This window comes from Peromyscus eremicus, chromosome 1 (genome assembly GCF_949786415.1).
Source record: "Peromyscus eremicus chromosome 1, PerEre_H2_v1, whole genome shotgun sequence".
Taxonomy (NCBI): Eukaryota; Metazoa; Chordata; class Mammalia; order Rodentia; family Cricetidae; genus Peromyscus; species Peromyscus eremicus.
The window spans coordinates 74,993,770-75,021,719 of record NC_081416.1 but is presented as its reverse complement, the minus strand read 5'-3'; the positions used below and the strand labels follow the sequence as shown (position 1 = coordinate 75,021,719).

The following is a 27,950-nucleotide window of genomic DNA, read 5'->3' as shown; positions in this document are numbered from 1 at the left end:
TGAGTAGCTGCCCTGGTGCAGGAAGAGGTGGCCAAGTCGGCCCGGCATCCGTTCTTTCGTATATTCAAGTTGCTTCTAGGCATCACCCAGCAGCGTCCTCAGACGCTCCTTGTCTGTGACCTGCCCCAAGCACCACAGTTCTGGACCCACAACAAGCAAGATGGATCCGTGATTTAGGGTCAGGGACAAGTGGAGAGCTGGCCGCCTACCTCCAGGTACACGCAGCAGGCGTCCAGCTCCGAAGCTCTCTCCACCCTTACGTGGTGCGAGTAGGTGACTGGATCTTGGGGCAGCTAAAGAAGACCTAAGGGCCTCACCTTGTGGGATGGGCCCGCTCACCTCCCCTTCCCCTGTGGTATCGTCCTGGGTGCCCTCTGGGCCTTGCTCCCACCTCCCGGAGCTCTGGTGTCTGGCACCGAGGAAGTCGAGCGAGCATTTGTCCGGAGGCCTCTCCTGGGAAGAAGCCTCCTGAGGGGCTCTGTTTTCAAGCCTTTCTCTTGGAGGGCTCTCCTTGTCATTCTCACTCCAGAATCCTGTAAGGAGAAAAGAAAACATGGAGAGTTGCTCTTCTCCTTACCTACACAAAGTCAGAAGGACAGGAGTCCTAACAGAGACAGCGTGGAAAGAATATTACAAATGGCTAGATTCTGTGTTTCTTTGTGTGTGCATGTTCGTGTGTGTGTGCATGTTTGTGTGTGTGTGTGTGTGTGTGTGTGTGTGTGTGTGTGTGTGTGTAGGCACATGAGGAGGCCAAAGGGGACCCTTGGGTGTCTTCCTCAATCACACTACACGTTATTTTTTAAAACAGGATCTCTCGCTGAACCTGGCGCTCAGACTGGCCTAGGCTGGTTGTTCGGTAAGTCCTACGGTTCCACTTGTCTCCACCTCGTCAGCACTGATATTACACATTTGCACCACCAGTCTGGCTTAAAGAAAAAAGAGCTAGGCATGGTGGTGCACACCTGTAATCTAAAAAAAAAAGCACTGACTACTCTTCCAGAGGACCCGGGTTCAAGTCTTAGCACCCACATAGCAGCTCACTGCTGTCTGTGACTCCAATTCCAGGGGACCCAACATCCTCACCCATACATACATGAAGGCAAAACACCAATGCACATAAAAATAAACAAAAAGGGTAATACACTCCTGGCCTCTTCCTGACTGACTTAGGAAACAATGGCAGCTAGGAAGGAGAAATGATGCATCTACAGATCTACCTTTCCTGCTTTTTCCCCTAAAGGGGAGCCTATTTACATTCTGACCTATTTTCCCAGGTTCCAAGCTTTGCTAGGGGGACCTATGTGGTCTCAGAAAAACAGACAGTTAAGTGATTAACTCTGTAACAGGGTTGAGGGCTCAGGAAAAGGGTGATTAGTGGACTCCTTTTACCCTCCCCCCCAAACAAGTCACTTTTGGTTTTTCGAGACAGGGTTTCTCTATGTAGTTTTGATGCCTGTCCTGAAACTCGCTCTGTAGACCAGTGTGGCCTTGAACTCACAGAGATCTGCCTGGCTCTGCCTCCTGAGTGCTGGGATTAAAGGCGTGCGCCACCATCACCCAGCAACACTAACACTCTTTTTTTTTGAGTTGAGGATCGAACCCAGGGCCTTGCGCTTGCTAGGCAAGCGCTCTACTACTAAGCTAAATCCCCAACCCAGCACTAACACTCTTAACACAAGCAGTCCTGGGGGAGCCATCTAAATTGCTCACTTTCCAGGACATGGAAGGGAGCTGCTGACTTACAGAAAGTGCTCCTTGCCCCCAAAGCCCTGTGGGTGAGGCTGCTCTTGGTCCTGCAGTAATAGAATAATGTCTGCAAATCTGTTCAATCCTGGCTGTCAGGGATTGAATGGAACCTTCCCTCAGACTCATATGTTGAAGTCCTAACTCCCAGTATTTCAGAAAACAGCTACATTTGGATATAGGGTCTTTAATAATTGATAACTGAATTAAAAAGTCATTAGAGTCAGCTCTAATCCCACATGAGTGCTGAGGAAATTTGGATACAGAGCAAGTCCAGGAAGACCATGTGAAGACATGGAGAAAACGACTAAGGAGAGAGGCCTCTGAAGAGACCAACCTGCTAAGACCTTTTCTTAGATGTCTAGTCCGCAGAACTGTGAAGGGCACTTGAGACCTGGAAGCCCTCTGAGGCCTGTGAGTCGGCACCGGGAACTCCAATGGTAGCGGGGGCAGTCAGCTGGCCTCTACACTCTCCTGATGGAAGACGTTTCAAGCTGAGTATGCCGTGAAGGCCATGGGAAACAGTACAGATATTAGGAGCAAACGTAAAGAGAGTCCTTTCTAAACTTAGAAACGTAGAAAAACTTAAACGCAGAAAAGCTAGTCCTTTCTAAACTTCATGGAGAAGGCTCCAACAAATGACTTTTACTGTTAACCAACATGCTGGACTCATATATAATGTAGGTTTGTGGGCAGATATTCATTCATTAGCAGACATAACAAGTGAAGATACTGCCAACTTTAGATCTAACTCTGGCTGTAAGAATCCTCTAGAACATCTCACAGACAGAACAGCCAGCATATACATGCGTGTACACACTACAGTGTTCTTAGACCTTTGGACAAATTCCATGTTGGGGGCCTGACAGTGTGAATGATGGTGCACAGCACCATATGGCTGACCCATCTAGTATTTCATATGGTTGTCGGGGCTGTGCCGTCGGCAAAGACAGGCAAGCTGCAAAGACAGAGCAGGATGGCTTCAGACCAAAGAAACAACCTGCTGCGATGGAGTTAAAGGATAACCAACATCATGTGATAAGGTTAAAGGTCAAGCTCTGGAACTAGCGCTCAGCTGGGCTAGTGAATCAACTAAAGGAATGTAGCGGGATATTGTATCACACTGTTTGACGATGTGTTGCTGTTTTATCTTGCCTGCCTAAGGTACCTGATTGGTTTAATGAAGAGCTGAACAGCCAATAGCTAGGCAGGAAAGAAGAGGCGGGACTTCTGGGCAGTGATCGGAACTCTGGGATGAAGAGAGGCAGAGACACTAAGGAAGTAGGATGTACAGTACGGAGAGGTAAAGAGCCACGTGGCAGAATGTAGATTAATAGAAACAAGTTGATTGAAACAAGTTAAATGAAGTTATAAGAGCTAGTTGAGGACAAGGCTAAACTAAAGGCCAAGCTTTCATAATCAGTAAAAACTCTCTGTGTCATTATTTGGGAGCTGGTGGTCCCAAAAGAAAGTCTGACAACAAAGGAAGACATAAGTTGTTTCTAAAGATACAAGGAAGGAGGCAGAGAAATGTGTTGAGGAATCTTTGACAGAAGAAGACGAAGGAGGTGATGATAATGTGGAACATTTTCAAAATCTCCTACTCTGTGACAGTCCCACATAACTGTTTCGCACCATGGATTATACATACCCACTGACAGTTTTCATTCAACGTTTGTCTGATAAACCACAAAAATAACTGTCTGACGTATAAGCCACTGAGGGGCTTTGTCCTCACAGTCCTAACAGAGACAGGGGACTCCACTGGAGATGACAAAACTGTCCTGAGCCACTTGCCTGGGTTGAAAGAACCTCATCTCCTATTCCGGCTACTAAGAAGCAATAAAAATGAGGAAAAAAGAAAAGTCAAGGCCAGAGAGATGGTTCAGTGGGTAAAGGTGCTTGCCACCAAGCCTAAGGACTTGAGTTCAATCCCTGGGACCCACACAGCGGATGGAGAGAACCACCTCCCATAAGTTGTCCTCTGATCTTCATACAACAGTGTGGTAAACAAACACAAAAAATTGTAATTTTAAAAAGAAAAATCAACAGACTGTAGTGGTTGGGTTTTTGTTGCTGTGACAAAATTCCCGAGAAAAATAAAAGAAGAAAGGTTTAGCTGGACGGTGGTGGCGCACGCCTTTAGTCCCAGCACTCAGGGGGCAGAGGCAGGCGGAGCTCTGATTTCGAGGCCTCCTAGTCTACAGAGCTAATTCCAGGACAGTCAGTGCTACACAGAGAAACGCTGTCTCAAAAAATGCGGACTAGGAGGAGGAGGAGGAGGAGGGATGAGAGGGCGAGGAGGAAAAGAAGAAGAAACACTCATTCTGTCTCACAGTCTCAGAAGTTCCACGGTCAGCTCTCAGCTGCGGTTATTGTTTCTGGACTTGTCTTAAGGCAGAGTGACATAGAAGTGCATGAGGAACAGACCTGCTACCTTCATCTCATGAGAAAAGACAGCGTTTGACAGTCAGGGACCCAGGCCTCCAGCTGGACCCCTCCCAAGCCTCTCCCGAGCAGCACAGCATCTCCTGGGCCAGGCTTGACCACACAGCCTGGACACTTCACCTGTCAAGGACAGAGGCTGTGGTGCACAGTGAACACCACTGTGGTTTGGTTGTAGCATGTCCCTCACAGCACATGGTTTAAGCACCTGGTCCCCAGCCAGTGGCACTGTTTTGGGAGGCTATGGATCCTTTGGGACATGAGGTCTGCCTGGCTGACACAGGCCTCCAAAGACAGGTCTCCAAGGATATCCGGCCTCCAGTTCCAGTCTGGCTCTGCTTTCTTGATCCATTGAGACACGAAAAGCCTCTGCTACCATCAGCCTGGCCGCACCCCCCACTGAAGCCGCGAGCCGAAACAACGGCCCGTGAGCTGCTTCTGCCGGGCGCTGTTTCAGCAACCAGGAAAGCAGCAAGAGACCAAGTCAGTCTCAGGATGACAAAGGGTGATCATGGTAAAAAGGGCTCGGGGTGGGCCCTGCAGAGATGGCTCGGCGGTTAAGAGTGCTTACTGCTCTTCCAGGGGACCCGGGTTCGGTTCCCCGCACCTACATAGCAGCTCACACCTGCCTGCAACTCTAATTCCAAGGGACCCAGGGCCCTCTTCTGGCCGTCAAAGGCACTAGGCACACACATGAAGACAAAAAGTTCACATACATACATAAAATAAAATAAATAAACTTTTTTTAAAGAGAGAGAGCTCTGGAGAGATGGCCCAGCAGTTAAGCCTGGTGGTGGCGCACACCTTTAATGCCAGCACTCGGGAGACAGAGGCAGGCAGATCTCACAGTGAGTTCGAGGCCAGCTTGGTCTACAAAGCGAGTTCCAGGACAGCCAGGACTGTTACACACAGAAACCCTGTCTCAAAAAACAAAAACAAACAAACAAACAAAACCACTGGCTGCTTCTGAGTTCCATTCCCAACACCCACATGGTCACTCACAATCATCTGAAACACTGACTCCGGGGAACCTGGAACCTCTTCTCGTCTCCACAGGCACCAGGCAAGAAAGTGGTGCATGGACGGACACACATGCAGGCACAACAGTCATATACATAAAATTAAATTACAATTTTAAAAACTCTTGAATTGGTGACATACCTTCAATCCCAGCACTGGGAGGCAGAGGCAGGAAGATCTCTATGAGTTCAAGTCCAGCCTGGTCTACACAGTGAGACCCTGTCTCAAAAATAAAGAAGTAAATGAATAAATCCTTTGAATCTGAGATGAGTCCTTCCACTGGCACCGGCTAGAGGCAAGCACCATCATCTGCTGCACAGACACTGAGTCCCGACTGGCCGGGTCATAAGTGCCAAGCACAGAACAGCATGGACTGCAGCCTGGGTTTGCTTGGGAGCCTTGTCATGCTCTGGTCCCTGTGGATAAGTCCACTGTTGATCACCAGCATATTGCTTCTGATGTACAAATAGGCCTCCAAGCATCAGGTCTTTTTTGGGGGGTAAACTGTGAGGTGCAGCTTGACGCTTACATTGGAGGACACATGTTTACAAATCTTAAACTGCCTAATCCACAAAACTCTCCACTGGGGTATGAGCCCTGGAATTTAGGGGGACACATGTTCTCCCTTGGTTGCCAGGGATGCCCCTTCTGTGGATATACTCTGTATGGAGAAAAGGCCAGAATGCTGGCTTCATACCAAACGCCAAGAGCCATATTGATTTGCTCTGAGAAAGATGTACTGATGTGGTAGCTGCAATTGGGGTCATCACCTGATAGGGTCTACAGTCATCTTTGGCCGTTCTCCAGAATCCGAATCATTTCTGTCCAGGCCAGACTGATAGATACAGAAGCCACTGCGTTTACATTAATCTCTGTGTTTTCCTCAGGGATGTGGTCTTTCATGGGTCTTCTAGAGAGAATCTTCCAAGCCTTTTATTCAACCCTCCCCTGCTCCCATATTGACTCTCAGTCTGTGGGTCACAGGGCCTCAGTAGGGATTCAGTTTATTACTTTTCCAAGTTCTTCTAGTACCTTCTTTAAGATTGATCATGGGCACAACTAGAGGGTTCACAGAGCATGACATTAAGTGTATCAGCAGAGGGCGCTGGAAGAACATTGCAAGAGGAAGTAGCTGTTCTGCCTGGTTCTAGTCCCGCTGACTTTCATTTCTCTTGTCTCTGGTGGCAGTTTTGCTGGGCCAGTAGATGGGGACATCCTGGCGGTCCTCTGCCTTACACGAACAGTCTGGAACAAAGAGCCCCAGGGAGGCTGCAGCTCCCTTACCATGCTTCCTCTCCCAACATCCAAAATCCAGACCACATACTGCATTTGCAAGCACAGATTTCTGACGCTTGGACATCTTTGCACACACACTACACCTTGATCTTGATGCTGCTTTCTCTATGCAGAACGGTGGCACAGCAGTCTTCCCCAGAGCTTGGTTTCTATAGCAACTGTCTTAGAAGCACTGGAATACCTGTGTGTCTGGCAGCTCCTCCCAGCCTACACTCTCACTGAGTATGTGTGGCCAGTGCTTGAGTCCTGTCCTGACATGTCTTTCCAAAGTGTTTGATCCCTTCCAGCAGGGCTGGGAAAGACATGCATGCATTCCCCAAGCAGATCACATGGGGAATGTCAGTCTAGCTCTGCTAGAGTCCCAGCAAAGCTCTCCAGTGCTGGTCCCTGCCAAGCACACTTGCCACGGTCCTTGGTTCCAGGCAGCTTCACCTGACACTACAGATGACAGGCTCTTAGGACGTTCCACTGTTGAGTGACTTACCTGTCACATTCTTTCAAGTGACTCTTAGCCCTGGTAAGGACTCTTCCTTAACATTCAGCTTTAGGGACAGTGGTCAATCCTGTTATCTGTAACTTATGTATTCTTTAGAATTATTTTGGCTCTTTGCAGCCCAGCCCCTACATTCAAATCATTTATTAATAATTCTTTTGTTTGCCGGGCAGTGGTGGTGCACGCCTTTAATCCCAGCACTCGGGAGGCAGAGCCAGGCGGATCTCTGTGAGTTCGAGGCCAGCCTGGGCTACAAAGCAAGTTCCAGGAAAAGGCACAAAGCTACACAGAGAAACCCTGTCTCGAAAAACCAAAAAAAAAAAAAAAAAAAAAAAAAAAATTCTTTTGTTTGTTTGAGACAAGGTCTCAAAATTACAGCCCAGCTTGGCCTTGAACTTGTGAGCTTCCTGCCTCAGTCTTCCAAGTACTGAGATTACAAGCATGTGCCATGACACCCCAAAATAATTCTGTGTGCTAAACTTTCCTGTTGTAGTTCTGTTTCTATTGCTGTGAAGAGACACCACGACCACGGCAACTTTTATAAAGGAAAACATTTCATTGGTGGGGCTCACTTACAGTTCAGAGGTTCAGTCCATTATCATCATGACAGGGAGCATGGCAGCATGTGGGCAGATGTGGTGCTGGAGTAGCTGAGAGTCTTACATCTTGCAGGCAACAGGAAGTCAACTGAGACACTGGGCGGTATCCTGAGCATAGGAAACCTCAAAGCCCGCCCCCACAGTGACACACTTCCTCCAGCAAGGCCATACCCACTCCAACAAAGCCATGCCTCCTAAGAGTGCCTCTCTGTATGAGATTATGGGGGCCAATTATACTCAAGTTACCACACTGATTGAACCCTGAGTATTCTAACTGGTACTGGCAATGGTCACAAGAAAAAGACCTGAAAAGAAGAGCTAGGGGATCAGTTTGGTCACACTTGGGCTTGCTGAACTCTTTGCCAATAGAAAGTGAAGTGCTGATATGCCAAAGGATCACAACTGGTCAAGCTGGGACCTCCATGACCTTCAAGTCCCAGCTGGAGCTTGGAATTTTGCCTGTGATGAAGGATACTGTGTTAGCGAGATTATCCCAGACTGTCCAGGTGGACCCCGTGTAAACCCAAGGGTCTCTGAAAACAGAGAATTAGTTCTGGTTGAGATCAGAGGACATATGACTTTGGAAAGGCAAATTCAAATGGTGATGAAGCCATGAGCCAAGGAGTGTAGGGAGTCTACACAAGCCAGAAAGAGCAGCAACACAGATTTCCCCTTGTGGCCTCCAGAGAGGAACACACAGACATGACCACACCAACAGAGACCAACGGTGGACATCTGACTTACAGAACTGTAACATAATAAATCTGGTTTTATTTGTTTGAGACGAGAACTTGTGATCCTCCAGTCTCACTGTCCAGAGTAGGTGTTGTGACTGATTACAAGCAATGGCCACCAGCGGCCATTGGTGTTGTCTTAAGTCACTAAATGTATGACAACTTATTACATCAATACAAAAATAAGATAACTAGAAAAGATGTTTGTTTGCTTTGTTTTTGAGACAGGGTTTCTTTGTGTAGCCCTGGAACTCACTTTGTACACCAGGTTGGCCTTGAACTCAGAGATCCACCTGCCTCTTCCTCCCAAGTGCTAGAAATAAAGGCAGCACCACCACCCAGCTCTCTTTCTTATAGCCTCTATTTTACCTTCCTTTTCTTCTCAGCTTCCAGGTCTCACTTTTAAAAATGTCTTAGATAGGGCTGGAGAGATGGCTCAGTGGTTAAGAGCACCGACTGCTCTTCCAGAGGTCCTGAGTTCAATTCCCAGCAACCACATGGTGGCTCACAACCATCCGTAATGAGATCTGGTGCCCTCTTCTGGCCTGCAGGGACACATGCAGGCAGAATACTGTATACATAATAAATAAAATAATTTAAAAAAAATAAATAAAAATAAATAAATAAAAATATCTTAGATATTATTTTACATGTATGGCTGTTTCCCCTACATGTATGTATAAGCACCACATGTGTACTCCATGCCCTTAGAGGCCAGATCCCCGGGATTGAGCTACAGATGGTTGTGAGCCTCCATGTGAGCCTGGGAAGTGAACCCAGGTCCTCTGCAGGAAGAGCAAGAGCTCTGAAGCACTGAGCCATCTCTCCAGACGCCCACCACACCTTGCTTTGTAATCATGACAGTTTTTCACTGGCTGAGGCAATTGACAGTCACAGGGAAAAGTAGGAGGGACATGAGCTGGGCCTGACGGGAGCAGAGCTGTAGCTGAGAACCCACCTCTGCAGTGACCTGGTGCTGGCTCCCCAGCCCGTTACCGTTCTGGGGTTTGTCTGTTTAGTTGGTTTTGAGACAGGGTCTTATGTAGCCCACCCTGTCTAATGTAGTGTTCTAGCGGACACAGTGCACACCTGTGTCCCAGCATTAGGGAGGCCGACACTGGAGGGTCACTGTGCAGGACTCTGAGGCCATCCTTGGTGACAAGACCAAGGGAAAGGGGCCAGAGCAGGGAGCAGCCATCCCTGTCCTCCACAGATCCCTGCTGGTAACACCCAGTGTTTGCTGCCCTTTGTTTGGTTTTGATTTTGAGACAGGATTTCTCTGTGTAACTTGGGAGGCTGTCCTGGAACTAGCTCTGTAGACCAGGCTGGCCTCGAACTCACAGAGATCCGCCTGCCTGTGCCTCCTGAGTGCTGGGATTAAAGGCGTGCATCACCACCCCAGCCTGTTATCCTTTTTAAGAGTCAAGCGTGGACTTGCACAGACGACAGGAGGAATAAACAGAAATTAGAGGTCAGAGTGACGTGATCTCTAAGAAGACTCCCTTCTCACAGACTAGAGAACTGGAGTGAGGCAGTGGGTGCATGGCTGGACGTTGTGTGTGTGCTGTGTGCTTATGCACATGCAAAAATATCTCTGATTGCCGGGTGGTGGCGCACGCCTTTAATCCCAGCACTTGGGAGGCAGAGGCAGGCGGATCTCTCTGTGAGTTTGAGGGCAGCCTGGTTTACAGAGTGAGATCCAGGACAGGCTCGAAAGCCACATAGAGAAACCCTGTCTCGAAAAACAAAAACAAAAACAAAAACAAACAAACAAAAAAAAAAAAACCTCTGATAATGCCCAGGACCCTGCACACTAAGTAGGAACCATTGTTCCTGTCACACTTACATCCCCAAGTTCAAAAGTGGCCATGTTCTTTCCCCAGATTCCATGACGCAGAGTGCTCTAGAACCTAGAGGAAGAATGTTCCTCTGAGCCTACATTATGACCCACATTCATGAGTCCCCTCTTCCCAAAGACCCTTGAGTTCATATTTTGAATTTGAAGGAAAAAACCTGAGGTTTGGAGACAGAGCTCAATTGGTCGAGTTCTTCCCTAGCACGCACGAAACCTTGGGTTTAACCCTCAGTACTGCATGAGACAGCACCATAAGTACTGGCACTTGGGAAATTGAAATAGGAAGATCGAAAGTTCGGTGTCGTCTTCAGCTACATAGTGATTGTGAGGATACCCTGGGCTACATGAAACCCTATCTCAAGAAAGAAAAAAAAGAAAGGAAGGAAGGAAAAAAAGAAGGAAGGAAGCCGGGCGGTGGTGGCGCACGCCTTTAATCCCAGCACTCGGGAGGCTGAGGCAGGTGGATCTCTGTGAGTTCAAGGCCAGCCTGGGCTACAGAGTGAGTTCCAGGACAGGCTCCAAAGCTACACAAGAGAAACTCTGTCTCAAAAAAAAAAAAAAAAAAAAAAAAAGGAAGGAAAGAGAAAAATAAGAAAAGCCTGCTTTTACTAGAATGTTGGGAGATGGTTTGCAGATTCAAAACTGGAGCCAGTGAGAGTGTGGGACTTGCTGGGAAACAGTGCCCATCACTACCTACTTCATACATGCAGCTTCCAAATCTAGGAGGTCCCTAGGGAGCTCACAGAACAGTGGACTCTTGGGTGGCCTCCAGGCTCCTTGGTGGAAGCCCTAGCTCTATGGCCAAGGTAATTCCCTTCACTGTTCTAAAACTCGATTTACTTGTCTGTAAAATGGGGGATAATCTGTCCTCGCTGGATATCTGCAAAGAAAAAATTGTAATGGACTCAGCATAAGATTGGCATGCAGCACCTGGGTGCTGGTCCTAGATGAGGACAGCAGTTAACTCATCCTGAGAGAGGCAGAACTGTGCAGGATAAAGGTCCTGGGGAGCAAAGTCAAGTCTTGGGCTGCTCTAACTCCTCTCTGGGAAGGGTCATCTTTAACTCCACTTCTCAAGCAGCTACAGACTGCCTCAGAGGACCCCAGCATACAGGGAACCCTAAAGTATTGCTGCCAAGCCAGGGGGAAAAATGACCTGCCCTTCTTCAAACTTAAAGAATGCACAGTCTCAAGCTGGAGAGATGGCTCACAGCCCTGTCTACTCTTCCAGAGGTCCTGAGTTCAACTCCCAGCAACCACATGGGGGCTCACAACCGTCTGTAATGAGATCCGGTGCCCTCTTCTGACCTGCAGGCATACATGCAGACAGAACACTGTATATATAATAAATAAATCTTTTTTTTTTTTTTTTGGTTTTTCGAGACAGGGTTTCTCTGTGTAGTTTTGCGCCTTTCCTGGAACTCACTTGGTAGCCCAGGCTGGCCTCGAACTTACAGAGATCCGCCTGGCTCTGCCTCCCGAGTGCTGGGATTAAAGGCGTGCGCCACCACCGCCCGGCTAATAAATAAATCTTAAAAAAAAAAAAAAAAAAGAAAAGCAGTCTCCAGTCTGCCTCCATGATTCACTAAGCACAGTGAATTAACTTCTCTGTCTCAGCTTCCCCATCTGCAAAACGAAAACAATAGTACTTACCTGATCAAGTTCGAGTGATTTATGAGATCATAATGGGCACAGCGCTCAAATATCACCTAGCTGGTGTGTGCACATACAATGCTCAGACAGTAGCTAGCTCTCTCTCTCTCTCTCTCCACACACACACATACACACACACACACACACACTACTGTGTAAGTCTAGCTAGTTCTCTCTCTCTCTCTCTCTCTCTCTCCACACACACACACACACACACACACACACACACACACACACACACACTGTGTAAGCCTAGGGCTGACTATCTTCACTAGGGTTGCAGGTCTAGACCATCACACCCAGTTCTATGTGGTACTAGGAATCACACCCAGGGCTCTGGGCATGCTGGGCAAGCAGTCTACCAGCTGAAGTACACCTCTAGCGCTTTTTGGAGATTTAAAGTTTTTTAATAATTGATTTATGTGCATTGGTTGTGAGGGTGTTGGTTATGAGGGTGTCAGATCCCCTGGAACTGGAGTTACAGACAGTTGTGAGCCACCATGTGGGTGCTGGGAATCAAACCCAGGTCCTCTGGAAGAACAACCAGTGCTCTTAGCCTCTAAGCTATCTCTCCGGCACTGAGGTTTAAAGATTTTTAAAGTGTGTGTGTGTGTGTGTGTGTGTGAGAGAGAGAGAGAGAGAGAGAGAGAGAGAGAGACAGAGACAGAGACAGAGACAGAGACTGGATAACAGTAGCTACTATTATGGGTGTCGTTCACAAGCAGGGTGCTCATTCGCGTAGCATGTTTGAGGTCCTGGGTTCCATCCTCAGCATTGAGGGTGGAGAGCAGCTGGGGCAGGGGATGTAGCTCAGCTGGCCCTGGGTTCCATCTCCAGCACCACATGAAACCAGGTGGCATGAGACACTCCTGCAATTCCATCACTTGGAGGGAGGGAGGAAGATCAGAAGTTAAGGACCACATAAAGACCCTGTGAGAAGGAAGTGGGAAATGGAGGTGGAGGAGGGAAGGAGCCGACCTGGCCTCCAGAGCAAAACCAGGGCTGTGCTTCCAACCTCTGCCTCAGTCCACTGGGCAAGGAGTGAGAAGCCATTCCACATTCCAAACTAACTTTCTCAGCCCCTCTTCCTCGACTACAGAAGGGGTGTTAGGAGATTAAGCTGGTGAATTGAAAACACCAGCTGTCCTCATCCATCACAGCCCGGAAAACTAGAGCCCAGAGGGACTCAGATGCTGCCCAGGGTCACGGTGATGGTTTAGGGAGCTGCTACTGGGCGGCCTAATCTGCACCAGCCGCGTTGTGGGGAAACTGAGGCCAGAGTGTGCTCTTCAGGAGTGGCTGCCTCACCCTCTGCTCCAGCACCCAGGCCTCACCTGTCTGTGTTTTCTGTCTCCACAAAGGCTGAGCAGGAAGCAGGAGCAAGTCCCTCCCTCTACAGGCTCAGCCCCTCCGAGGCAAGGCGGTTGATGGTTGATGAATCTACCCGTACCCGCTTCTTCCCAGGTTCTTGAATACATGAAAACCTCAACCACGCTCATCACAGATTTTACAGCACATCGGACTTTGCCACTGCATTTCCTAACCACCCTCGAGTGGGAAAAACACTGCAAGAAATTCCAATACAGCAGTGAACATAATGATGCTGAACACAGTGAGGAACTGGACTGGGATCCCAGAGCTGTGGGAGGCTAGGTCAGGAGGACGGTGAGTCCAGGGCAGCCTGTGCTACTCAGCAAGAGCCTGCCTCACAACAACCACCGAGTCACAGATCCTCAGGCCTGGAACCTGGCTCACAGTATTCCTGACAAAATTCATGCAGATGACCCCAAACTTGAGGAAAGGATCACTGGCTTATTGTGTCCACATTTTCTTGGGGTAACTAAGATCTAGACAGGCAATGTGACTTGTCCAAAACGACAATAAGCACAAGTCATTTTGAATCTAGGAATGACCTCATCCCTGTCTTGCATCTCCATCCTATACCACTCAGGTCTGTTCTACTGACAGGAACACAGGCCAGGCACACATGACAACCTGACAATCCACAGCCAAGTTTGAAGGGACAGAAAGTTTATTGTTCTGTCCTGTCCCTCTGTTCTGTGGAGTCTTAGGGGTCACCAGCCAGGTAACACCCCTGACTGCACAGCCTGACAGGCACCCTGCTAACTGACGACAGGCTTCTGTCAGTTGAAGAATGTATGTTTTAAGAACACATCTGGGGCCGGGCGGTGGTGGCGCACGCCTTTAATCCCAGCACTCGGGAGGCAGAGCCAGGCGGATCTCTGTGAGTTTGAGGCCAGCCTGGGCTACCAAGTGAGTTCCAGGAAAGGCGCAAAGCTACACATAGAAACCCTGTCTCGAAAAACCAAAAAAAAAGAAAAAAGAAAAAAAAAAAAAAAAAAAAAAAGAACACATCTGGGGCTGGAGAGATGGCTCAGAGGTTAAGAGCACTGGCTGTTCTTCTGGAAGTCCTGAGTTCAATTCCCAGCACCCACATGGTGGCTCACAACCATCTATAATGAGATCTGGCTCCCTCTTCTGGCCTGCAGGGATACATGCAAGCAGAACACTGTGTACGTAATAAATAAATAAATCTAAAAAAAAAAAAAAAAATACATCTGACCTGGCCAAGTAAGCACACGATGAAGAACCACTGAAGCCATGATGAGACTGCCCTCGCCTAACACTCCGAGATCACCTGATCTCTACAGAGAGTCTCTGAGAGGGCAGAGGCAGACACAACAGTAAAAGCTTGAGCATGCATATGTAGAGAGGACTCGCCTGGACTGCCACATATCTGAGGCCTAAACTTGCTATGTAGCCAAGAATGACCCCCCCGCCTGGTTTACATGATGCTGGGGATTGAACCCAGCACTTCATGCATGCTAGGCAAGCGCTCTATCAGCTGAGCTATATCTCTAAGCCTGACGTCATATCGGAAATGTAACCTGAAAACAAGTAGGACTTCACCAGTGAAGACGATGTGCTCCGTCCTGTCTGTTTGTCCTGGACACGTATATTATCTGCATTTCCCTTTAATGAAAATGACTGTCACACACACTTTGCCCTGGAAGGACAGGTGTGGCCTTCTACTGACAGAGGAAGGAAGAGACCCAACAATACGGGAAGAAGTAGCATGCTCAGGATCTGACTTAGTTGGAAGGTCAAGGAACCTTCAGGTAGGAGGTAAGGTGACCCCCGAGGCCTGAAAGGTAAGTGTTTGCTGGAATGAGAGGGGATTGGAAGGGCTTTCCAGCCAGAGGAACAGCAGGTGCTAAGTGACATAAGCCCAGGAAGCTTTAATGTTTTGGGTTTTTTAATCTTTTTTTTTTTTTTAAAGATGGTGTTTCATGCACCCCATGCTGGCCTCAAACTCACTGTATAGCTGAGGATGACCCTGAACACCTGACCTTTCTATTAAGATTATAGCTCAGCTTTAGTGTTAAAAGTCAGGTAGAGATGCTGGGCAGTGGCAGCTCACGTCTTTAATCCCAGCACTCAGGAGCCAGAGGCAGGTGGATCTCTGTGAGTTCGAGGCCAGCCTGGTCTACATAGTTAGTTCCAGGAGAGCCAGGGTTACACAGAGAAACTCTGTCTTGAAAACACGAATAAAACAAAACAAAAGGTAGATAACACTCCAGGGAGAGGGGCAAGAGAAGTGGGCAGGAGCCACGTGGACAGGTCCTGTCTGCCACGCTGAAGAATTTGGTAGGTGAGCTCTATAGGTAAAGACAAGTGTGAAATGGCAGCCTGTGTCTCAGTGACTGGAGGACAGTGGCAGCCTGTGTCTCAGTGACTGGAGGACAGTGGCATTGGCAGCCTGTGTCTCAGTAACTGGAGGACAGTGGCATTGGCAGCCTGTGTCTCAGTGGCTGGAGGACAGTGGCAGCCTGTGTTTCGGTGACTGGAGGACCGTGGCAGCCTGTGTCTCAGTGACTGGAGGACAGTGGCAGTGGCAGCCTGTGTCTCGGTGACTGGAGGACAGTGGCAGCCTGTGTCTCGGTGACTGGAGGACAGTGGCAGCCTGTGTCTCGGTCACTGGAGGACAGAGGCAGCCTGTGTCTCGGTGACTGGAGGACAGTGGCAGTGGCAGCCTGTGTCTCGGTGGCTGGAGGACAGTGGCAGTGGCAGCCTGTGTCTCGGTGGCTGGAGGACAGTGGCAGTGGCAGCCTGTGTCTCGGTGGCTGGAGGACAGTGAGCGGTTATTAGAACTAAGTGAGGGGTGTGGCAGATGGGCCAGCAGTCTGCGGCCACACCAGGGCCAACACTAGAAGAGGGAGAATTAAGTCCAAACTTCATCCACATAGGAGTAGCCAGTATCCCTAAGCTCCCAGTGATAAGCACTCTGGGAGGCACACTCAATGTTTCAGAATTTCTACTTTCAAGGGCAGCCAGGAGTCCAGACTTTGAAATGTTGTCAGCCCTGTCAAGATTATGTAAACCAAGCAAATGATGTTCATAGGCCTAAAAGTCGAAGCACTTTTAGTATTGCTTGGGGAGCTTTCAAAATTCGAGTCCAAGGGGCGCCATGAAGGTTTCAATGCAGGGTAGTGGTAGACCACTTTGGGGTTTACTAAAAATTGATTAGGCTGGCAAGATGGCTCAGTAGATACAGGCACCCGCCTCTAACCCAGCATTTCTCAACCTATGGGTCATGACTCCTTTAGGGGGTTGAACAACCCTTTCACGGGGGTCACCTAAAATCATCAGAAAACACAGATATTCATATTATGATTCATAACAGTAGTAAAATTACAATTATGAAGTAACAACAAAAATAATGTTATGGTTGGGGGTCACCACATCATGAGGAACTGCGTTAAGGGGTGGCAGCATTAGGAAGGTTGAGAACCACTGCTCTAAGCCTAAGGACCTGAGTTCTATCCCCAGGACCCCTCTGACCTCCACTTGCATTGCATACACACATGGACACACAGACACACACACACACACACACACACACACACACACACACACACTATTAAATGTAGGTGATGGTGCTGGCCACCAAACCTGATGGCCTGAGTTATGTCCCACATCCCACGGGGTGGCAGGAGAACACCAACCACTTCAAGCTGTCCTCTGACCTCCATTGGGGTAGGCAGCACATGTGCATGTGAGCTTACATGCACAAGAAATAAATGTAAAAGAAGATCAAACATTAAATGTAATGACAGTTTGCTGAAGTCCCCCCCCCCAGTCTGAGTGCTAGAGCCCATGTCCGCCCTGCCCGTGAGGCTGTCCCCACGCAGACTCACTTCCCACATTCCCTTCTCCTCCCTTCAGTTCCGGCAACATTGACCTGGTTGCCAGGCACATCCTTGCTCAGGGCTGTCACACTGGCCATTCCCTCTGCCTGCAATGCTCTTCACAAAGACCTTTACGTGCTTTATAGACTCATCGCTTCAAGGTTTTCTTCAAACATTGCTCCAGTGGTGCCTCTTCTGACCTCTCTATTTAAATCTGCAACTGGTTCTTTCTCCCATCTCTCTTTTTCTGCATGACAAGCCCCACAACAACGCTCCAGTCAGCAACAAAGCAGCATACGACCGTTTAAAAGCCTGCACCACTTGGGGGACATTATAGTTTTCTCACTTTGTGTTCACTTACTCTACAATGTCACACAGCAATGAAAATGCCCCCACATGCATTGGTCCAGACATCTCCTCTTCCTCACGGGACTCTGAGTGTCTTTCTGACTTCCTGAAGGCAGGCTTCCTGAAGGCAGGGTTCTTTTCTTTTTTTGTTAGTGTTACATCCCCAGAGCCCAGAACGGTACCCAGCAAACAGGAAGTACATTGTAACTCTGTGTCACCAATTCAGAGAATCCATCTGCCCTCATGGGGCATCAGACTGATGCTGAGTCTCAGGCTGACCATACCATTGCAAGGCCCTCAGAGCCAGGGTCCCACCATGGAAGGACAAAGAGGCAAGATGATACCACTACACGGGAAACCTCACCTGGCCCAGACACGGACAGGATTGACAGACTGACAGCTCTTTCTCAATTCCGAGATTCTGAAAGACAAGAGGAACCTGACGGGGAGAGGAGAGGAAGAGGTCGTGGCACAGCAGACAGCAGAAGGTGAGACCATGATGCAGGGCATGCAGTTGAAGGTGTGCAGTGGCAGAGGCCACATCCTGCAGAAGGAGCCAGACAAGAAGGCTTGGCGGGGTGGCACCATGGACAGATGTGGGCTTGTGAAGGGCTGCCCACTGCACAGCAGAAGACCCCAGGCCAAAGGGGAGGCAAGAAACCGCCAGGAAGCTGTTGCAGCATTTTTCTTGGCACTTGAAGAAAGGAGAACAAGGTTGGGGACGTGGCTCAGCGGTAGAGTACTTTCTCAGCAAGCACAAGCCCTGGGTTCAACCCTCAGCTCTACAGGAAACCATGCATGGTGGCGCAGGCCTGGAACCCAAGCACCGGGAAGATGGAGGTGGGAGACTGGAGGTCTACATCCTAGACCACTGTGATGGCTACTTCTACTAAACTGACTACAACTGGAATTAAGAAAACCCATGCAGGGACACCTGTGATAGAGTCTTCTTCGTTGGCTCATTGAAGTGGGAAGACCTACCCCATATCCAGGTCACACCTTCTGGTGACAGTCTAATGAAGGACACTGAAGAAGGCAGCTTTTGCTTCTTGCCCTCACTGTCCCTGGCAAATTCATGCCTTCGCTGGTATTAGAGCCTACGTCTTTGGGATTCCAGCTTATACTGAAGACCAGTTGAGACATCTAGCTTCATGGGTGGCCAACTACTGGATTCTTGGACTTTTCTGTCAGGAGACAGCCATTGTTGGACTAGCCAGACCACACCCTGGAAGGCATTGTAGTAAATCCCTTTATATAGATTGGTCCTTTCTGTAAGTTCAATCCTCCAGAGAACCCCGACTAATACAGACTGTGGTACCAGGAGCAGTTGGTTCTAGAGCAACAGAAGTATAAGGATGAATTTTGTTTGTTGGTTTTTGTTCTTTTGAGACAGGGTTTCACTGTGTATCTCTAGCTGTCCTGGAACTCACTTTGTAGCCCAGGCTAGCCTCGAACTCACAGAGATCCACCTGCCTCTGCCTCCTGAGTGCTGGGATTAAAGGTGTGCGCCACCACCGCGCTCAGCAAGGATGAATTCTTTAAGTATCAGGAACAAGCTTTCCAATTTGCTGAAGCCTCTCCTAGAAGCATGGAGAGCGGTAAAAACCCAATTATGAACTATCTGACAAACGTATCGGGACAGATGCATTTGATTATCCTTATACACCTAATTGTGAAAAGAAGGAATTTAATGACTCTATATAGAAAACTTTGAGCAGGGCGGTGGTGGTGCACGCCTTTAATCCCAGCACTCAGGAGGCAGAGCCAGACGGATCTCTGTGAGTTCAAGGCCAGCCTGGTCTCCAAAGCGAGTTCCAGGAAAGGCGCAAAGCTACACAGAGAACCCCTGTCTCGAAACCCCCCCCCAAAAAAAACCAAACAAACAAACAAAACTTTGAAAATTTGGTGGAAAATAATGATGCTGGTTGGTTGTTCCTAGCATCTCTGGATAACTAACAAAGGAAAAGAATGAGCTCCATGATAAAACTGACCAACTTCTCAGGATACTGTGCTGAAGGAAAACAGTGAACTCAGTGATAACTGACCTGCTCTAGATGCCCATAAACAGGTGAAGGTTTCTAAGTGTGCCCTAGAAGGGAATCTTCTCTCCAACGGCCACGGAGCTCAAGTTGCAGAAAAGCACAACAAAGCTCTCATTGTAAGATTAGCTGAATTTCAACGGAAATCCAAGTCCAGGCCTCGGAAGGTGTCAGCGGTCAAAGTAAGGGCGTTAGTGGGTAAAGAATGGGATCCTATAACTTGGATGGAGATGTGTGACAGGACCCTACTGAGTCTGAAAACACTGAACCTTCAGATTCTCAAGGGTTTATCTCATCTGAGGAAGAAGTTTCTCTACCCTCAGCAAAAGATGCATCCCCACCCCAACTCCTTTCTGGAAACACTGCCTTTTCTGCCTTTGCCTGAGAAAATCAATTCTTCACTGTCAGCTAAACCAGCCATGACTTTCCCTGAAAGAAATGCCAGGCAAGAGAATACTAACGTCCCCCAGGGGCCACCAATAGTTGCTCTAGACCTATAACCAGCCTTAAGGCCAGGCAGGCTCCTAGATAGGAGATGGAAATGTAGTCCATGGGGAGGTGTGCTATGCTACTAAAGAGCTTGATGAGCCTGCTAATTCAGTCAAGCAGAAGTCTGGGGACTATGTGTGGGAATGGATTATAAGGGTGTGGGATATTAGTGGAAGGAACATAAAACTGGATTTCGGGGGTGGGTAGGTGGAGAAATGGCTTAGGAGTTAAGAGCACTGACTGCTCTTCCAGAGGATCCCAGAATCCACATGGCAGCTTACAACTGTAACTCATACATGTGGTACACACACACACACACACACACACACACACACACACAGGCAAAACAAAACACCAATATACATAAAATAAATTTTAAAAAAAAAACTGGATCAGGCTGAGTTTATTAATGTGGGACTTCTGAGTGGAGATTCTAGGTTTAATATGGAAGCCTGCACAGTTACAACAGGCACTGATGGCACACACCTTTAATCCCAGCACTCAGGAGGCAGAGGCAGGCAGATCGCTTGAATTTGAGGCCGGTCTAGCCTACAGAGTGAGTTCCAGGACAGCCAGGGCTACACAGAGAAACACTGTCTCAAGAAACAAAACCAAACAAGGTGTTTTGGTAGTTTAAATAAGGATGGCCTCCATGGGCTCATATATTTGAATGCATAGCCCCCGGTTGGTAAACTGTCTGAGAAGGATTAGGAGGTGTGGCCTTGCTGGAGGAGGTGTGTCACTGGGGGTGGACTTGGAGGCTTCAAAAGCCTAAGTCAGGCCAGCATGTCATATTCTATCCCTCTTTGCGCTCCCCCACCTGCCTGTGGATAAGGATGTAGTAGCTCTCAGCTACTTCTCCAGCATCATGCTCCCTGCCATGATGGACTCACACCCTCTGAAACAGTAAGCAAGACTCCAATCAAATGCTGCCTTTTATAAGAGCTGCCTTGGTCACGGTGTCCCTTCACAGCAATGGAACAGTGTCTAAATTACCTTTACATACGTTCACTCTACCAGTTCTGTTCCTCTAGAGAACCCTGACTAAAGCTACCTAACAGGATGGAGACTCAGGACATGGCAGCTCAGGAATGGGGACTGGGGATGGAGACACGGATGGGCACGGGCAATGGGAAGGATGGCTAGATAAGGAAATGAAGCTGGGACCCACAGGACAGCCCGGGGGTTCTGTCACCTTTTGGCCACTGAGTCTGCAAGCTCAGAACAGAATTTGGAGAAAGGAAATTAACTTGAGGATAGGTGTGAGGCAGGAAGGTAGAATGTTCATAAAGAAAAAATTAGGACAGGGCCAAGAGCACCCAGGTGACATGGGCCAGGGTAAGTGGGGAAGAAGGGGGAGCCTGCAGGGTGAGAATCCCCACAAAGAGTGCACTTGGGGAGGGACGGGAAGGCACAGCATGTATGCAGCAGAATGTGACTAGAAAAGGAGCAGCCCACAGACCAAGACAGGGCTGGGGGTGTTGGCCACAAAGTATCCAATAGGCTTGGGACAGTAGCCAAGGCCTGTGACCAGGACAGGAACAGGGAAGACTGAACTTGAATCTTTTAAGGCTACTCAGAAATGGATACCTGCTACAGAGCCAGAACCTGCCCAGCTTCAATGATGGGCAGGTCCCTGGTACCTGCCCTACACCGTGGTACATCCTTATCTGCAATATGGGAAGCCGAGGAAAAAAGCCGTCATTTACGTTTATTGAGCTGCTCTTACTGTGCACTGAGTCAAGGGCTCTCTCCCCATGGATTTCCTCGTTTAATTCTTAGAATGGTTTCACCTGGCTCACATTATTATTGTCCCCATTTTACAGATCACAAAACAAAGCAGATGAGAACAAAGAAGTACATCACACCGAGAATGAGAGCAGGAGCTGGAGAGACGGCTCAGCAGTCAAGCGCTCGCTGCTCTTGCAGAGGCCTCAGGCTCCCAGTTCCCACACAGTGGCTCACAAGTGTCTGTAACTTCAGCGCCAGGGGATTTGACACCTCTGGCTTCCGAGGCCATCTGCACTCATGTGCACATATCCACATGTAGGCACACACACACACACACACACACATCTCACACACACACAATCACACACACACACACACACACATCTACATATAATTAAAAATAATAATTTTTTAAAACAGGGCTGGCAAGATGGCTTAGTGGTTAAGAACACTGGTTGCTCTTCCAGAGGACCCAAGTTCCATTCCCAGACCCCACACATCATCTAAAATCTGTAACTCCAGTTTCAGGAGATCTGTCCCCCTCTTCTGGTCACCTCAGGCACTGCACACATGGTGATAGGTATAACTCCCAGGCAAAACACCCATACACATACAATTGAAAATAAGAAACTGAATGCAGACGGTGAAATTCAAACCCAGAACTTGAACTCTTGGCCTTAACATCATGCTGCTAAGCCATACAAGGCACTTTACAGTTTGTAGAGCATTTACATTACTTCACAGTGTCACTGAGGGGAATAATGAAACAACACACACCCAGAAAATTGCTGAGGTTACCACATGTGGTCATACGGATTATCGGCCCTCCAGAGATGTCCATATCCTAAGCCCCAGGATATGAGCATGTTACTTTACATGTCAATGGGATTTTCAGATGGACTGAATTCTGAGATGGGGGGGCGGGAATGACCCTGTATACCTAGGAAGCCCACATGAGCAGCAGGAGGTCTAGGTAAAGAGATGCAATGGTACAAGCAGAGAGGTAGAAAGATTAGCTGATTGAGGAGAGGATAAGTCACAGTTTGAATCCATTCCTGAGTCCATGTAGCTTCTAGAAGCTGAAAAGGCCAAGAAAACGGACTTTCCCTGACAGCCTACCACAGGAACAAGCCCTGCAGGCACCCTGACTCTGGCCCAGTGACACCAAGTTTGGACTTCTAACCTTCAGAATGATGGCATTATGAATCTGTGGAGGTCATGTTTCCACAACAATAGGAGCGCATACAATCACATGCCTGCAGTGGCCTTCCCAGGCAGCCCTGGCCCCACTAATACTACAGCAGACACTCTGACACTTTAAATGGTTCTTCCCTAAACCTCACTCTCCTTTTGATAAAAACTAAAACAGGGCTACCTCACCTGACCTGCTTCTCTGACAAGTACGGACAGAGAAGTGCTTGTATGGTTGAAGTTTCTCACTGGGCACTGGCCGGGAGTGGGGGTGGGATGGGGTAGAGCCGGGGTGAGGCCTAGTTACTACCCCAGTGAACAAACAAGTCAGAGAGTAGAAACAGCCTGCCTAGAGCCACACAGACAGTGACAGAGGAGCTCACAATCCTCCTGCCTCAGCACCATGCCCGGCCCTACTTGTTTACTCACTCATTCATGGCTTAGTGTTTCCCAGTGTTAAGTCCTGGAGATGCCTACAGCCTAAGAGACAGAAATCCAGACTCGTGGTCCCCAAACAGCCTGACAAATGCTAAGACAAAGGGAAGGAAGTGTAAAGGACTGTGGGAACTCAAAGGAGATGATGCTGATGGAGCCTAGAATCAGGGAAGGCATCTAGGAGGAGGTGGCAGTTGCACAGGAGACGAGAGGACTCAGCACAGAAGTGTGGGCCTAGAGCCCCACATGGAAGGAACGGTTCCGTGGAGACACAGTGCTGCCGCGTCCTGAGGCAGGGAAGGAGTTGGGTCCTTCCAGGCCTCTCTACCCCTCTGGGCCTGTGTTCCTGTGAGTGAAATGGGAGCTGCTGCGGTATCTGCTGGGTCCCGGGGAGGGTCTAAGTCGGAGAAGAAGGGCAAGGTGGGAGTGGAAGGGAGGTGAGGTCCTGGTTCAAGCCCTCACTGCTCACCTAATCACGGTGTGAATACAGGTCACCTCAGAGCCTTGGGGACCCCGTCTGAGGACTAGAGCATGAGCCAAAACTGTCTCCAAAGACCCTCCCCAGCCTTGACAGGGAAATCACATGACACAAAATTACAAAAGGGTCTTTATTTATAAAAAGCCAAAGGGGCCCTTGGAGCGACAGGACAGGAGGCAGGCAGCTTCTCAGGGGTCAGGGGCATTTGGACAGATGCGCTTGAGTGGGGGGGCGCCCTCCGAGTCCTCTGTGTCACCCTGGGCTGCCTCAGGGACAGGTGGCACTGGCTCAAAGACAGGGTAAGCTTCAGGGGCCTGAAGAGGAAGGGCGGACAGGTGTGTGAGCTCCGCGCTAACCCAGGAGTATAGCCTCCTAGCCTCTGCCTTTTCCACTCTATCCCCCTGGGGACCCAGAGTCTGGCCCAGGATCAAGTGACCAACAACAACGGCAACGCTGTTTGGGGGAAAGAATTGGATTTTTCGGGAAAGTGAATCAAGGTAGTCCTTGCAGGGGGAGGCATGGCAACGTCTTACGCTAACTTGACAGCTCAGGATGTGTGTCTGTGTGAGGCAGGGCCCAGGCTCTCGAGCACGCTGAGGAAGGGAAGCAGCACCAAGCTGCACTCTGAGCCTAGGTTTTTGTTTTTTATCCTTAGAGGAACACCAAGATCATTTCAGGCTTCCAATGCTCTTAAATCAGCCGTGATCCAGCCCTCAGGATAGTGTCCCTAAAACAATCCTCTTCACCCAAGAGTCCAACCTCACTTAAGCCTTTCGGTGGGTTCTAGATCCACATCTCCCTCCTGGACCCTAGAATGCCATCTCCCTGTGCCCCCAAAGCCCCATTCCCCACAAGGCCAGAGTCCAGCCTCTGGACTCTCTCACCTCAGCTTCCAGCAATTCTGGAACAGGTTCCTCCTTGGTCAGCTTCGGGGGGTCCTCAGTACCGCCTGCGGGTGTGCCCCCTGGGTCTGGAATGCCAAATGAACAGGTACCTCCTGAGCAGCCACTCTGTGCCAGGAGAACAGGCCGGGGGCAAAAGAAACGGGCAGGCACCGACCACACAAGACAACACTGTGGGAACCAGAGGAAGGCACCAAGACGCCAAGGGAGGGAGACTCACATCGGACTTCGTTAGTAGGGAGTGAGCCACGAGACAAACTGAGGTAGCACAGAGTTTAGGCAGAGGGAAATATCTGCTTAGTGACCACAGATTCTATGTTGTACTAAATCCAAATCCTGACCTTAGGCAAGCTATTTCTCTGAGTCTCGGTTAAATCATCTGCAGAATGGGAACAGTGACGGTAATACCACAAGAGATGCCATGAGGACCAAGTGAAGCAATGCCGGGGAAGCCCTTAGCACATAGGAGGTGCTCAGTAAGTGCTGGCTAGCATCTTCATTCCCTCATTCATTCCTTTTCGTGGTATTAGAAACGGGGCACAGGGCCTCGGGCATGTCAGACAAGCACTCTACCACTGAGCTGCACCCCCTGTCCTGCCATTAACAAAAGTGTCTGGAACAATCTAGACATGGTCCTGAGGCCCACCCATGTCTTGGTGTTCTTGGCGGGGGGAACAATTTCAGTGCCCCCAGTGCCAAAGGAAAGACCCAAAGGCCATGCGGAGCCACTGAAGGCTATGAAGCAGGAAAATAATCCCTTGGAATCTGTGCTTGAGGAAAGGCTGTCCTGCAGCCGTGTGAAGGCCATTAGGGACGGGAGACGAGGCTAGAGCAGGCACAAGTGAGGACTGAGAAGGTAGGGCCAGAGGCACAGAAATCAGCCACACATGGGACGTAGTACTGACCAGACAGGGGACCGACTATATGAAGGCAGAGGAGCTGAAGGGGGCTCAGGCCCAAGGTGTTGGCTCACTGGCTCTGTAAGTCTGGCCATCTTTCTCTGGATGACAGGCTCCTCGTGTATAAAGAGGAATCATAATAGGATCATCGCTCCCATAAAGTGACAGCGGAGATTGAATGAGAAAACAAAAACAAACGTTGACGTGCTCAGAACACTCAGCAGGGAAGGGACTATGTTAGCCGGTACTCTGCTGCTAGTAACCACTCTGATTATCAGAATTGTTTATCCCCCCGAACAGGTATTCCACAGTACGAATGAACAAGATCGGGACGGCTGACGTGAGATGGTAACAGGAAAAGACAATAAGCAAGCAAAAAAAAAACTCGCATAAACATTTCAGACGGTGATATGCTTCCTACAAAGCCAGAGGACTGAGACAGCAGCTGATGTAATTTCTGCCAGGGTCAGGGAAGGTCCAGGGGCAGGACGGGGAGAGAGGGCATGGCATAGGCACAAGGACAAGCTGGGGTCAACTTTGGAGAAGAGAGGGCTCCTGAGAGCCACCTGGGCCTACCTCTCTCTTGGCCCAGCTGTGGGGGCTGAGTATCCTCCGAAATCGCTTCTGGGGGTCCAGTAGGCGATCCAGGGCGGCTGGGCTGAGGAGTCCCCCCAGGGCTGGGCTCAGTGCCCTTTTGCAGGGAACCTTCCGAGTGGAAACTCTGGTTGCTGCTCTCATCTGCTGAAGCAAGAGCCAAGCTGGTCGGCCAGGGAGCCCCTGGCAGCTTCCTTCCCTCCCTCCCCATTCTAGGATCCTTACATACCATTGAGATCGAGCAGGATGAGGGGGCCACCCCCTCTGGGACTGGTGCCCCTGCCGCGTCTCTCCCGGCCTCGGGATCTCTCTGCCCCGCCGCCTGCCCGCCGCCTCTCCTGAGAGCGAGAGGGGGTAAGGTCAGAGCCAGAGGTCTGGTGAACACATACAAATCCCCTCAATACAAATAAGGAAACCTGGGCTCAGAGAAGCAAGAGGTGTAGTCTCAAGTTGTGGAGGCTGAGTTTTAGGTCTTGAACTCAGAGAAGGGAGGGGGGCATGTGAGGGGTGTGTGTGTGTGTGTGTGTGTGTGTGTGTGTGTGTGTGTGTGCGGGCTAATAATCATTACCATCTGCCTGAGCTCCACACTGGAGTCTCCAAGCCGACTGAAGGTGGAGGCCAAGGTAGGGAGGGAACTGCCTGAGGTTGCCCAGATGCAAAGCTTGCTGGGGGTTGGGCTTGCTCACCTCCTCCTGGGGATCCACCACAGGCACCCACTTGAAGATTCGAAGGGAAGTGTCACCCACAGTCACCCAGCGCTTCTCCCTGTGGGAGGGCAGGAGACTGGTCAGGGAGGCCCAAGGGTGAGCCCCATAGAGCAGGGGGTCGGGGAGATGTGCGAGGGTAAGGGAAGCTTCGCTAACAGGGCATAGAACCAGAAAGAGCCCTGCAAAACCTAGGGCACAGACGGATATAACTTGGAGCTGCGGTTCTGCAGACACCTGGGGCACACAGCAGGGCGCCACCAAGGCCTGGCCAGGGACTCTGGCGATGAAGACCCGGGGCGAGCTTGCAAGAGTGTCAAAGCTTCAGGGGGCGGGGCATAGATGAGCTCCCGCTCTGGGAAAGCACCACTCCGGACCACGCTTTGTAGACCTCTGGGAATTGCCAGGGAAAGGGGGGAGCCCAGTCGATTCAGAGCACAGCTGGTGGGCGGGGGCAGCTGGCCAGGAAAGGGCGGACGCGTTAGGAGGAGGTGGCTTGGCTGTGTCCCTGGCCCAGGGGCAGCGCTCACCATCTCCGGACCTTCTCGATGGTCGCCATCACCTTCTTGATGTCATCTTTGGCCCGGCTCCGGGTCTCGGCCCGCACGGTCCGGCCGGCCATGCTGGCGGGGGGCTGGGGCCGGGACAGAGCCCGTGGTGGGACGGCCTGCGGTCCGGCGATCTCAGGCTGCGCGCCAGGCCCCGGCGCCGCTCTTTCGGCCTGCCGTCCCTCCGGGAGTTGGCCGCGCCCTCCCTCGCTCCCCAACGCCTCCGCGCGTCCCCGCCTGGCTTCCTGCGACCGCGCCCCGCCCCGGCCCGTCCCCGGAGCGGCCCGGGCGGCGCGGGCGGCTAGAGCCCCGGCCTGGAAGCCCGGCCAGCCCCGCCCCGGCCCGGGCCCGCCCCTCGGGGCGCACGGACGCACAGCGCCCTCTGCCCGCCGCGGAGAGGGAGAGCTGGGGGGGCAGCTGTGCGGCTGGACGCGCGCGGCCCGAGCGAGCGAGGCGGTGCGTTCCGGCCACGTGGGCACAGGGGTGCGCGAGAGGGACTGTCCTGGTGTGCGTCCGCGGCGGGTGGGCGTCCCTGAAATGCTGT

At 50.2% G+C, this 27,950-nt stretch overlaps 1 protein-coding gene across 4 annotated transcripts; it reads right to left on the bottom strand.

The window, feature by feature from the left end:
- Nucleotides 1-107: 107 nt before the first annotated feature.
- Nucleotides 108-27,704, bottom strand: Bcl7c (BAF chromatin remodeling complex subunit BCL7C). Of its 4 annotated transcripts, none has more exons than XM_059266341.1 (6): nt 27,389-27,704; nt 26,841-26,919; nt 26,384-26,492; nt 26,137-26,301; nt 24,644-24,729; nt 108-533 (listed from the first exon to the last, which is right to left on the bottom strand). In XM_059266341.1, exons 1-6 carry the CDS (start codon nt 27,478-27,480, stop codon nt 336-338), a joined length of 729 nt encoding a protein of 242 aa, XP_059122324.1. In that variant the 5' UTR covers nt 27,481-27,704; the 3' UTR covers nt 108-335. The 4 variants fall into 4 exon arrangements, with proteins under 4 accessions (XP_059122324.1, XP_059122333.1, XP_059122340.1 ...); XM_059266350.1 differs by having other exon boundaries at nt 26,137-26,298; nt 27,389-27,701; XM_059266357.1 differs by lacking the exon at nt 108-533 and adding an exon at nt 23,876-24,073 and having other exon boundaries at nt 27,389-27,696.
- Nucleotides 27,705-27,950: the final 246 nt, after the last annotated feature.

Excerpts from the sequence above, each read along its gene's own strand:
- Bcl7c (XM_059266341.1), bottom strand. The coding sequence starts at position 27,480 with ATGGCCGGCCGGACCGTGCGGGCCGAGACCCGGAGCCGGGCCAAAGAT. Across the intron at positions 26,920-27,388 it reads ATCGAGAAGGTCCGGAGATG|GGAGAAGCGCTGGGTGACTG; the intron begins GTGAGCGCTGCC and ends GCCCTCCCACAG. Across the intron at positions 24,730-26,136 it reads ACAGCTGGGCCAAGAGAGAG|ACCCAGGGGGCACACCCGCA; the intron begins GTAGGCCCAGGT and ends TTGGCATTCCAG.